General features: G+C 32.2%; 1 protein-coding gene across 1 annotated transcript in view; it reads right to left on the reverse strand.

The window, feature by feature from the left end:
• Nucleotides 1-13,951, reverse strand: part of LOC107454144 (uncharacterized) — a 63,946-nt gene that overhangs the window by 25,887 nt on the left and 24,108 nt on the right. Inside the window, exons 11-16 of the mRNA XM_087152377.1 lie at nt 11,322-11,407; nt 8,553-8,807; nt 7,817-7,922; nt 4,733-4,922; nt 3,500-3,667; nt 206-338 (exon numbers count right to left, since the gene is read on the reverse strand). Coding sequence (XP_087008503.1) covers nt 206-338; nt 3,500-3,667; nt 4,733-4,922; nt 7,817-7,922; nt 8,553-8,807; nt 11,322-11,407 — 938 coding nt within the window. The remainder of the gene's footprint in view (nt 1-205; nt 339-3,499; nt 3,668-4,732; nt 4,923-7,816; nt 7,923-8,552; nt 8,808-11,321; nt 11,408-13,951) is intronic.

Consider the following 13,951-nt stretch of genomic DNA (forward strand, 5'->3'; position numbering starts at 1 on the left):
GCGCTCCTAAACTGTGCACAGTTTTTCCACAGGGATTTAAAAAATTTATATTAAGGGTGATTCACACGGAACACCCTATATATCTAAAAACACATATCTATGAAAAATCGAGAGGGAGAATGGAAATCGGAACAATAGATCAAAAGTTATTTTTAATTGTCTTTCTTAATGTTTTGTTTTAAGAAATTCGATAAACGTGATTTACCTCATGGTTTGTGAAGTCCATAAGAACCGCGAAATTGGTCATGTGATTACAGACGCATATAGTGAAATTAGGATCATTTGTACCATTATCGACATCGCAGCCTGAGATATCCCAAATTCCGTATCTACTATTCCTGAAACAAAGAATAAGTATACATCAGAAATTTGCAAAAAGTTAAAACTCACGAAAATTGCTAGTTATTTGTGTCCAAATTCCATTTATCATTATTATTTTATGAAAAAGCCTTAAATACTTTAAAAAAAAAAATCCTGTCTCAAAATTTGCTTTCAGAATTTACGTATCCGCAAGTTAAAAAAAAATGGGTTGGCAACGTTTGACGTTTTCTTATTCAATTTTGACACTCCATATCTCATCGAATGTTTTTGAAATGATTTAGATCCTTCGAATGAAGACGTTTTGTTCCACCGAAATCTACTTTTCATTTCTTATTCGATATAGTAATGTTTTTTGTAGTCAATGTTTTGTAATATCATTTGTAAATGTGGTTTATTTACGTCGCACTGAGGCTGTACAATGAGCTATTGGCGTCGTTTTGACAATCATTTCTGCGGCTGATCCGAAGACATGCCATTACAAGTTCGATCCTTCGCAAAGGGGATGGGTAGCCTGACGACCTCTCTCAAAGTCGAGCATATTACGGTAGAACAGTTTAACGATGGCCGATACCGCACACTCTCGGTCTCATCGCAGGCTTATCGAAGTGTTCACTCTCCCACACACTGACCGCAGCCAGTGATTTCTTGACTTCGGTGATCTACTGGAAACCGTGTCCTAACAATCAGTCCGCTGCGGGATACGTTAGGTTGAGAAAGATGAACACTTTTCGACACTTCCTTCTTTCGGTTTTCAATATAGGTTTTAAGGCCGCAAAAGCTGCTCGTGACATTTGTGAAACGCATGAAGAGGGTTCTATAAGCTAAAAGAACTACTTGTGATTGGTATGCCAAATTTAAAAAGGGCATTTTTGACCTTAAAGATTATACTCCGTCATACTACTTAAAGATATACTTAAGTCTTTCACATGAGTTCTCCGATAAAGTGCGATTAAATTAATTTTTGCACGAAAATTTGTGCCAAATGAGAGAGGAACTGACAACGAAAATAGAATGCTATCACGCTTTCAACATTTAAAAAATTGAAAACGAAAATGGCAAGAACTTAGTTACTAACCCAATGTATAGGATAATAGCTTTGTCAACATATGAACGAGCATATCATTCGATGGTAGAGAATCATTTTTTAAATGAAAGTGTAACAAAGTATATCCCCAAGGTGTATATACTGTTCAAAGTACCTCTCCCAGTTACGATTAAGGTGACAGTGTTAAAATTTTTTAAATGGTAAGACTTTTTTTTTTATAATTTTATCGAAATGTGACTTTTAAATTGACAAATCTTTAAAATATTGAGTTGGAACTATATTTTAATAGGAATAGAGGCGACTCTAATCAGAGATGAAGACAGTAGGATTTTTTTTTTACAAATCAGTAGACAAGAAATGTAAACACCTAGGACAGGGATGGCGAACCAATGGCACGCGTGCCATTCATGACACGCGACACAATATTTTGGGCACGCCACCCATCACAAAGTTCACTATGCAGCATATTAACAATTAAATTAAAATTCACAAAAAAAAATTATTAACAAAAAAATTAACAATTAATAACCATAAAAAACAAGCTAACAATAAATAACTAGCAAAAAAATTTAACAGTCCTGCTTAAACTAACATACAATCTAATATAAGTTATTTGTCATCTAATTTGCCACACTGATGTTACTTTAAGTTGAATTATGCGTATAACTGAGACATTGCAAAATTTTCTCTCTCTCCATAATATATAAAGAGTTTTGAGTTGATAGTATATAGTATTATTACTTTCCTAATAATCACGAAATCAAAATTATTTGATGGCACGTCTATGACCACATTAAACAATTTTTCAGAAAAAATGGCACGTTGGTGCAAAAAGGTTCGCCACTCCTGACCTAGGAAATTTATGACATACTTTCCCCCACCCCATTGGGATAAGCTCTATAAAAAATAAGGATTATAAAAAACTTGTTAAAAATATTGTTCCAACTCCATTTTAAGTATCTTTTTCAAATTAAAGATCATGTTTCGTTGTAAAAAATGTCATTTGAAAGTTTCAATTTAAATGATCAAATTAACCGTAACCGCGAGAGCTGAACAATCATTTTTTTACCATACTCGCGGAATCGTACCTTCTTCTATATTCATTCAAAGTTTCATTCGTCTTGAAGTGAACTGATCGTTAAGACACGATTCCCAGCTGATCACTGAAGTCAAGCATCGCTGACTGCTGTCAGCGTGCAGGCGGGTGATAACTTGAATCAGTCTGCGAAGGGACCGAGGGTATGAGGTATTTGTCCTCGTCAAAACTGTTCTATCATAAAGTGCGCAACTTCAGGCTCAGATTGTTGGTCTACCGTTACGAGGGTGCCACCCCCTCTGCAGAGGATCAAAATTGTGATGACATGTTTTTGGATCATCCTCAGGGATTCCCAGACCATAGCCAATTGCCCATTGTGCAGCTCTAGTGCGAGGTAAATTAACTTAAAACGTCAAACTTGATCTCGCTACTCGTGATGGGATCTTAAGTTGGTGAAGTCAGCTTATAATTGTCCTCTTCTTATAACAGTGAATACTGAAATATTTGCTTAATAACAACGAATTTGTTATCATTAATAAAAGAATTTTTTTAAGTTTATTATGGAATTTAAAAAAAAAAGTTTCAATGCGACTTTCAAAAAAAGTTACTTTATCTACGGAGTATTTCTTGCATGCTACCATTTTGAAACTAAACTTTGAGAATGTTAAAAAATAATTTATGTCAGTCTTAGATCTGAAAAAAAAAACTTTGATACTACTGGGTTAGAAAAAAGTTGTTTCAAAAGAAAGGAAAATGCGAAGTCAATATTTTTAAGTCTTACAAGATAAGAAAGGAAAAAGCGAAAAGAAAGTAAGAAGAGAAAAGAAATTAAGAAGACAAAGAAAAATATTAAAAGAAAACAAAAACGTATAAATTATAGAGTATAAAACGAAAAAAAAAATCGAGTTTTCTTAATAAAATTTATTTAGTAATTTTTTAAGTATGTCAAAAATTAAGTTGCATTTATATTTATTTAGTTTGTAGTTGTTTAGGTTTATTTTTAGTTTAGATATGTATAACCTTTAGTTAGGTAGTAGTATAACCTTTAAAAACATAAAATACAAAAGTAACCAATCTGATTTTGATGTAGACATTACCTGTCTTTGTTTGTGTAGTTGAGAAAGACACAGAGAGGACGAGCGTTTTCTGGTCGAGGGTCGTGATAAATTTTCACTTTAATGACTTGACCTTCAGGGAAGAAGTAACTTCCATTCCCGCCTACACTTACACCTACAATACTTGAGCTTACATTCACATCCTCTGTACTGAAAAAAAAAAAATGACGCATGAGAGTTGGAAATGCAAAAATAATCTCTATATACAAGACCTGAAAATTTAAATTTTCAGTTAGTAGCGGCTGGTGGGTAGATTCATAAAACGATCTGTAAAATGTATTTAGGAAACAATATCTTACTCTTCCGACCGGTAGTTGGGTGGCCAGAGAGCTGACCTCAAGTCAAAAAGATTCCGGGTTCGAATCCCGGATAAGGCTCTTCTTTCCTTCTCTTCTCTGTACTATCTGTCCTTCTTACTGTCGGATCAACGTTGATCCATTTAATAATGTGGCTCTAAAAGAGTGGTCAACACATCTTTTACCTTTCTGATACCCGAATGTCGATAGTCAATATACGGGTGGACATTGAAAGACAACAGCAATATCTTACCTGTTAAATATTAGTCCTTTAGGCTTGAGTTTTAGTCTAATTTTCCACGGAGGAGGGTACAAGATTCATGCAGGTCCCGAACCAAAAATTTTAAATTAATTTCGAGTTTTTTTTCCAATTATTTTTGAACTATATAGGAGCTACATAATAGGAATTACATAAATGAATTAAAGTTATTTTTTTTGGGGCCGGGATAGCCTGGTTGGTAGGGCACTGGGTCCATGTCCAAGTGGTCGTGGGTTCGATCCCTGCCGGCCGAAGACTGAATGGTGACTGATGCACGTTAAATTTGTCTCAAAGTCCTCCATGTTCCCATAACAAATCAATACCTCTGGGGGTACTGAATTGGAGATTGATCGCTCTCTGATTCAGATCAAAATTACGATCTGTGGAGGAATGAATGGATGTATGAATGGGTCCACCCTATAAACTGGTGTGACGTATGGGTGCGGCAGAAGTCGAATTCTTGGCCACAGATGGCGCCACTGGAAAGCAAGAACAATTGGACCCCCTCTGCCATAATGGCCGATTAATATATATACGTCAACGACGACAACAGTTATTTTTTTCCTAGATTGTATTTTATTTTTAATATTAGGCTATATTTTTATTAAAAAGCTATAGTTTCTTAAGTGATATCCCTTAAGATGAAATTTGTTTTATTACCAGTTTGGAGTCATGTGTTCTTCCATGTTCTTAAAAACAGCGAGAATTCCTCTCTGTACTTCTTCTTCACCTCCGCATGAGTTACGAGTTCTGGGGGATAGATTTTCCGGCAAGTGGATTTCAGCCACAGTTTTGGACGCCAAACTGATATTGAAATCCTTTTTCTTCTCCAATTTGAACACTTCTAGGGCTTAAAATAAAAATACAAAGAGAGTGTTAAAATGGTATATCATAAGCAAATAATTTATTGCTAACCATCTATTAACTGTCTTAAGTTATATAGTTTTCCTTAAACGAGAAGCAGATTGTTTATTCAGAGAAATTCAGATTATTTATTTCGTGAAAAGCAGCTTTAAAGCTTACATTGTTCATTAAATGAAAACAGCCTTAAAATTCACATTGTTTATTTAGTGAAAACAGTCCTCAAGCTCACATTATTCTTTAAAAGGGAACAGCTTTGACATTCGCATTGTTTATTAAGTGAAAGTAGTCTTAGAGCTTGCATTGTTCTTTAAATGAGAACAGCTTTAAAATTCATATTGTTTATTCGGTGAAAAGCACCCTTAAAGCTCACATTAGTGTTTTACGGTGAATACATATGTTTTGCGGTGAATAAATATGTTTTTTTAAAACAATTATTTTTTTTGGCAAAGTGTGTGTATAGTTGACTTAATCAAAATACTAAGTGAACAATCAAAATTATATTTAAATTACCAATTTAAATTACCATATTAAATTGTAAAAGAAATTGGCAATTGTTTAGCAAAATTACAGGCTTACGCAGGACACAGCTTACATAATTCTAATTTACAAAACCTAATTTCACACTATGTACCATTTCGACCTTTTTCTGGGTTCTGAATTAAGAGCTTGTTAAAAGGTTAAAAAGTTGCTTAAACATACTACCTAATAAAATAGTGCGTGGAGTCCCTCCGCGCGGAAGAAGCGAAACTTCGCAATATGGAAATGAAAATAGGAAGGGGTAGAAATTGATTTTTAGTGAAATCATATTGTTTCTTTAAGACAAACTTTATTAACATAGCTTACAATTCACAATTGATCGCATCTTTCAATTATCATTTTCGAGTGGAGAAATATCCAAATCCATAACATTTACAATGGGATTATGATAACTAAAGTAAGATACGAAATGCTTGAGTTCTATTTTTTCAATATTTCTTGCAAAAACTGCATCAATGGTAGTTCCCCCTTTGATTGTTGGATCATTCCTACCATTTATCATTTCCAATCCAAATTTGTCTTTAAGGAAGGTTAATAATGTTTCAGCGTCAGGTAACGAGAAATTCACATTAAAATCTCCTGCAAGGATCACAGACCACCGCCAAAAAAAGTCGCCAGCGCAAATGAATATTTCAAGATATTTTAAGATTTTACTAGGTTGCTAGGCAACCAAGCTCTGACTGTAAAACAGGTATACTACGCGCATGCGTTCGAGTGCCACGCATTCAGCGTTAAACGTTTAACGCAACATTATTGGAAGTCGCATTAGAAGTTTCACTTCAAAAAAACTGCAAATTGAAGATATTTTTTTAAAGCTTTTTCATGTTATCATAGCTGCAAAATGACCAAAGGTCAAAATTGAGTATATTTTCAATTCACTAAATATAGTTCATAAATTGTCAGAAAATTTCATTGCAATGTTCCTAATAGGTTTTGAACAACGAAGTCTATTGTCCAATGAAATGTGGAAGTAAGCAGTTTCCGTATATCAGCATACGGGTTTAAGCATACGGATTTAAAAAATTATTTTCGATATTGTAGTTCTTTTCGATGTTTCAAATACTCATCTTAAAGATTTTAAATAGTAATAAGCACAGAAAAATGCAGAAAGAGCTTCCGCTCTAATGCTGGAGCATATAAAAAGAAGACGTGTTTTTTTCAATCCACGCCAAAATGGCAACACTCTGGCCATAACGTTTTCAGCGCCTCGTAACGGCAAAATGATTAACTTCTAGTTAGATTGATAAGATTATCGTTTCATTACATTATTTTTAATTGAATTCATGAAGTTTTGCTTGGTTATTTGTTTTTTTTTTTTTAAATTCCATTAAATCCTTAGAATTTCACTCTTTAAGGATGTCGTGTGTTATTGAAGACATAAGTACACTTTGCACAGTAAATCACCATTGATTTTATATATTCAATTTCTCACTATTTTTTTTGTACTTATCTTTATTTCCATGTTTAATAAGACACATATTTATACGAATGATATGCGCCATTACTCCTTTTGAACTGGAGAATAAATTCCTAAAAAAGCATTAATGTAAATGTTTTTTATTTTTATTTTCCCTGATTATGGAAGAATTTATTATGTAACATAATGAAATAAAGAAGACTAAATAAAAATGTGACAGAAACGTTTCGTCTTTTTGAACTAAAGAATTAATTCAAAAAAGCATTATTAATGTAGACGTTTTTTTTTGTTATTTTCCTTGATTATTGAAGAATTTATTATGTAACATAAGGAAATAAACAAGACTAAATAAAAAGGTGATAGAAACGTCACGCAAAAGGGAGAATTTTTTTATAATTTTAAGATCTTAATATTTTAAAAAGGTAATAAACAAAGAAAGACAATTTTTAAAGAACAACATTAAAATTCATATTGTTCATTAAGTAAAAACACCATCTAGCCGGACGAAGACTATGTAGTAAATGGTGACAGGCGCACGTTAAATTTGTCGGCTCACAAAGTCCTCCACGTTCCCATAATAAATCACAACCTCTGGGGGTACTGGATTGGGTTTTAATCGTTCTCTTCAGGTCAAAATTACGATCTGTGGATGAATGAATGAATATATTAATGGGTTAAACCTATGAACGGGTATAACTTACGAATGTGGTAGAATTTGAATTCTTGGCCATAGATGGCGCCAGTGGAAAACCAGAACAATCGCACCCCCTCTGTCTTAATGGCCGACAACAACAACAACAACAGTAAAAACATCATTAAAATGCAATCTTTCTGATTGATAATCTAACAATACTATTTATGCCGAGACGAAACTGCTTTTCCTTTAGTTTTAAATAATTCCAATAAATGAAAAATTAAAAAGTTACCAATATTTTCCTTCGTCATGGATCCAGTTATTTTATGACAGCCCATCATCCACGCCCATTTCTCTGTTTCTTTAATTATGTTAAATGCCATATCCCTACGTTTCCTCTGAAACAGAAAAATTATCATAATAAATTGTTCTAAATAACTTTTAGTTTAATCTTTGGATTTTTGAGTTAATCTGGAATTTGGAGTTAGGTTTGGATCTAGGTTCTTTTAACATGACTTGTTCTTAGCACTAATAGAAGTTGTTCTAAGTGTTAATATAACTTGTTCCTATTGGTAATAGCACTTATTCCTCTTGTTATTGGGCTGGTTTCTAGAGTTAATGTTTCTAGTGTTTATACACCTTGTACTTAGCACTAATAGAACTTGTTTTTAACGTTAATATAGCCAGTTTCTCACTCGTAACAAGGACTTTTTTCTGGTGTTAAAACGACTTGTTCTTAGAACTAAAAAAACTTGTTCTTAATGTTAATAAAGCACATTTCTCACTAGTTGACAAGGACTTCTTCCTAGTGTTAATATAATCTATCACTATTTTGTTTTAGAGACTAGCATTTTTTAAAAATGTCTGTCGAATGTGCTCCTAATGCTAATATGAAATTTTATCTTTCGCGTAGCGGAAAAAAAAGCTTTAATTCAAAAAAGTCAGGCGCGATTTTACGAACGTTAATATGCTTTCATGATATGAAAAAAAATGTGTCGCGTAGTTTTAGATTATAACACATTTAATACCTGTTCCATTTTCTTCCAGACAACAGCATCCTTTTTAATTATTCTGTCATATGCACCAACGACGTTCTCGAAATCTTTCTCTATTCTTGGTCTATTGCGCGGATCTCCTGAATCCCCGCCAGCTTTTGGTTTAAATTTCTCCAACCATTCACGAGTTTTCTCCATCAAATCTTCGAGATCCACTTTCTCTCCTTCACAATTGGCCAAGTACTCAGCTTCGTACTGCATATAATCCTCCTCGTTTCCATAAAAAGGCTGAAACACAGTTATTTTTGAACAATTAAGGACATTGGATTCAGTACAACTGTATGGTTACGAACTTAGGATTGAGAATTACATACCATACGGATTGAGAATTACACAGCAAAGAACTTTAAAAGGCTTTTTGCGAAATTGCTAACACTAAATAAATATTTGACCTACAGCTCTAAAATTTCAAATCGTGCAGAAAAGTAAGCAAGATGATAATTTTACTAAAAATTTTTTTTTTGAACTTGCCGATGTATATATATATATATATATATATATATATATATATATATATATATATATATATATATATATATATATATATATATATATATATATATATATATATATATTTCTCTTACACGGCACCAAAAAAAGGCCTCATTACAACTCCCCGAATGGCAACGTTAGAAAATCGACCAATGATTACTGCTAAAAATGTCACATGAGGTGGCTCACATATAGCGCTTTTAAAAATGGAAACAATATCCAGAGTGAGCATTATCAGGATGTTCAATTCAGATTCATGCCCTAAAAACATGATAATATTTAATTTAAACTCATTTAGGAATTAATTAGGCTGGCCATCTCCATGACTATAAATAAGTCACAAGGTCAGACTTTTGAGAAAATCAGTTTAGTATTGACTAAACAAGTTTTTAGTCATGGACAACTTTATGTTGGCCTGTCAAGAGTTAAGTCATTTGACAGTCTTTCAGTAATTGCTCCAAGATGTCAAATCTAAAATTGTGTTTTCAAAGAAATTCTAAATGCTTAGTGTTAATTTCTTAGAGTTTTGCAGAAAAAAAATGTTTTTTGGAAAAAATTTAATTGAAACTTCTATTGGCAGTAGGCAAGGGGAACTGCCAAAATCAAAACTCCCCGATTAGAAATGCAGCGTGGCGACCTCCACGTGGTATTTCTCGGGTAATGCTAACAGCCATGCATTTTAATTTATTGTATGTAAAACATCCTTATTTTGTTCTAAAATGTTATGTACTTTATCACAAATGTTAATTAATATAGAAATTGATTTCAATAATGCTGATCACCAAAAAATATTTCATTTGGCGATAAAACAAATTTTTGTGTTCTTGAAAATGAAAGACTTTTTGAGGGTTATTATCTCACAAGGAAAAGTTAGGGTTTAAAGTTTATATTTTTAAATAATAAAATTTTTTTCTAAAACTTTCAGAACTTCTAGCATTAACTAATTTATTATACACATTTAGTTGAATTTAGGTGAGTAACTGCAATATTTGATAATTTATTTTGCTAATATGTTTCTCATTTAGCTAATGTTTTGATTTTTTCACCATGTACAATCTAAATAGCTAATACACTTTTTTAAAAGCCAATAAGAACATTGATAGAATTCTTCTACATAAGTACAATACTATGTCTTTAATGATAAAATACTATGTCTTTGATGATAATATACTATGTCTTTGTGCTAGAACATTGTGTTCATTGGCGAGCGAGCGCAGCGAGCCATGGTTCACGACGTGAACCACATAGGAATGCGTAGCAATTCTCGGGGGTTGGCGAGTGTTAGCGAGCAGGGGGCGGAGCCTCCTAGTATATATATATATAGCCGAAAGACAGAAACGTCGAAAAAAAAGTAGATTTATTCAGAAAAAGTACGTTTCCGTGTCTGCTTTCGTAACTTAAAATATCGTCTGCACTAATTAATTAGCAGATTTGAGGTTAACCCTTTGAGCTATTAAGATTGGGTCTTAGAACGTGAAGATCCAATCATGAGATCAAAAGTTATTTTGGGGTAGTCCGCTTATTTTTGTGAGTACTGTATGTTAAAAAACTTATTTAATTTGTTTTAACTTAAGGAAAACTTGAAGGGAATAATTTTGAATTTATAAATATTTTATTGAATTTATTGAATTGTTAAATATTTCTTAATTTTTATTCATGGTTTATGATACGGGATATCTGCAAGGGACGTAGTGTGGGTATCTGAATCCTGATTGGTTGATGAAACGTACGTGGCACTTGTTGTTAGCAACTGTTTCTTTCCATTCTATTTCGAATAAGCCAAGCCCGTCAAAAATCCATTATCTTAAGTGCCACATTCTAAATTCTTACACAGGGATTCATTCACAAAGATTTAAATACTTTCACTTCAGATTTCTTACCTAACACAAAGACAGGTATGAAGTCATGTAGAACATAAGCTAATTTTGTATCGAAGTTCCCAGGTACACAAAACACAAATATACTACTGTTACAATAAAATACATAAGTGAATTATAAATTTAAGTTTTGTAACAGACGTAGATGGGAAAAAATTATATTTCAACAAATTCGATGTACGACATGGAGCTGAACTTAGTTAGATTCAAGTTAATTAACATTCTAACTTATATAGGGAAGCTTAGCTCAAATTTAACAAGCAATTTTGCCTATCAGCTGGAGCTGAAGTCATAGGTCACATGTGTGGATATCGGTGATCTTCTTCTTTTTGAAGAGCAAGTACTCAATTGACATCAAAAACGCCGTACTTACCTCTGAGCAGTTGAAGAATGTGCAATTTCCAACTGGTTTGTCTATGAAATCTTTCACTTCATAGCTACAGTTCCATGTAATTGTTCCTGCGAAAATATAAATTGCACTATCAGCTACTACAAGCCATAGTTAATCCAAATTAACACATTTACATATTTTATAACCGTCGTTGAAAACCCGACCTAATTTTTTGAGTTTATGACTACCAATGCTTAAGTTCGCAGCCTTGATCAAAATCCAGAAGACTAAGCAACACCTGAATCAACTATTGAGAGAAATTTGCCTTCGTGGAAGATGTTTTGATGGAACTACCCCGTATTTGCGTTACATAGAGAGGAAAACCTCAAAACTTCCCAAGATTACCTTGACGGTAAGAGGACTCTAACTTATGATCTACCACTGAGGATATTTTATATCAACCCTGTCGCCGGTGTGAGCCAGGTGCAGAATTCACCAGCCATCCCTGGGATTCGAACCCGGGGCGCATCAGTAGCAGGCGAGCCCTCTATCCTCTTGCCACTTGTCTGGACCTCTATCTTGGCTTACACTTTACATTTACTTATTTAAAAAGAAAAAAATAGTAATTAATTTCAGTTAAAGATTAACTTGCACATTTAAATTAACACGAATTTACATAATTAACAGCGAACTGAACATAATTAACTGAAAAATAATGATCGATTATAGGATGTAAATTCACTTAAAGAAAGACGTGGTTTCGAATTAAATTCAATGCAATGTATTAATTTGTAACGTATCTTTGATGAAACCTCATAAACTAGAATTACACCCCTGTATTTATTATGGATATCATTATTGCGTTAAAGTATATAATAATTCTTTTATACTTTGCGTAAAGAGCATTACTCATTCTTTAAAATACTATGGTATTATTAGTTATTATTATTATTTTACTATTTATTTATTAGTATTCATTATTTAGTATGACTATTTATTTATTAGCATTACTTTACTTATATTTATAATATCTAGGTAAAGTTTATAATAATTCTCGTATTTCATACTTTCCCTAAAGAGCTTTCAATAAAATGCCATGGTATTTGTTATAATGTCTAAGTAAAGTTTATAATAATTCTCGTACTTCATACTTTGCCTAAAGAGCTTCAGTCAATAAAATGCCATGGTATTAGTTATAATGTCTAAGAAAAAATTTATAATAATTTTCATATTTCCTACTTTGACTAAAGAGCTTTAGTCAATAAAATGCCATGGTATTAGTTATTATGTTTAAGTAAAGTTTATAATAATTCTCGTACTTCATACTTTCCCTAAAGAGCTGTAGTCAATAAATTTACAATCGTATTAGTTATAATGTCTAAGTAAAGTTTATAATAATTCTCGCATTTCATACTTTCCCTAAAGAGCTGTAGTCAATAAAATGCCATGGTATCTGTTATAATGTCTAAGTAAAATTTATAATAATTCTCGTACTTCATACTTTGCCTAAAGAGCTTTAGTTAATAAAATGCCATGGTATTAGTTATAATGGCTAAGTAAAATCTATTATATATAATTCTCTTACGTGGCTCCCAAATTTTGGCTGTATTTCTTTTCCACCGGTGGCAACGTTTGCTTTGTTTACGTTTTGAAAACACCAAAGCATTCTGCCTTTTAATGATGTGTTTCTGATCTAATATGTATAATTCTTTTACGTGACTCCCAAATTTTGGCTGAAGTACTACTTTGGCTGAAGTACTGTACAACTAAATAAGATTCTTTTCACAACACTTATATATTTACTTTATTTTCTTCATTTATAGAGAAAACAGTCGGCAAAGAATTCTGTTAGGTTAAAAAACATTTCGCTAAAAAAATAACGAATTCTAAAAGAAATAAAAATAAACAACTTATAAAATAAAAATGCTGTTGCCAGCCATAGAATTTTTTGAAAGTTAACTTAGCAACATAAATCAAAATGACTTAGAAGCGCAACTAGATCAAAATTATGATACCTGAGCGCTTGACGTAACAAATCCTTCAATTCTAAAAGTGTTGTATCGCCAAATGCCCAAATTAACAATTGAGTTTTTAAAGAAATTCTATAAACAATTTTAAAGGTTATTTAACAGTTATTTGAGGACTTTAAGTTCTTTTGTGGTTGAATACTGACATTTAGAAATGTGTACATAAAAAAAAATAATATTTAGAGGTTAAGAGTTGCCTCAGAAAAATTTGAATTGAATTTAACAATGGAAACAATCGTTTTTGTGAAAAATTGAATTGTATTGTTGACATCAAAACTAAAAATATTGTTTTCAAACTTAACAATACTACCTTAATTTATACTGTAGAATTGCCTCGGAGAAATTTGAATTGTTAGCAATGACTTAAACAAAAAGTTTTATTTTAACTGACAAATACTATATTATAATTTTAACTTTTTCTATGACTATACTCCTTTTCCTACTCTTTTCTTTGTGTTTTATACATTTTATATTTTGTGATAAAATAAAAAACTTATAGTTGTTCTGCTTCTGAACACAGATGAAAACACAAAATGATGGGCTTCATCAACAATCAAAAATATATACATTTATTTTTCAAATTCCACATTATTAGGGTGGCGCCCTTCAGAGAATTAAAAATACAAAATTATGTTCATCAAAGCC

Source organism: Parasteatoda tepidariorum, chromosome 9 (genome assembly GCF_982258835.1).
Source record: "Parasteatoda tepidariorum strain Cologne lab strain chromosome 9, Ptep-v5.0, whole genome shotgun sequence".
Lineage (NCBI taxonomy): Eukaryota > Metazoa > Arthropoda > Arachnida > Araneae > Theridiidae > Parasteatoda > Parasteatoda tepidariorum.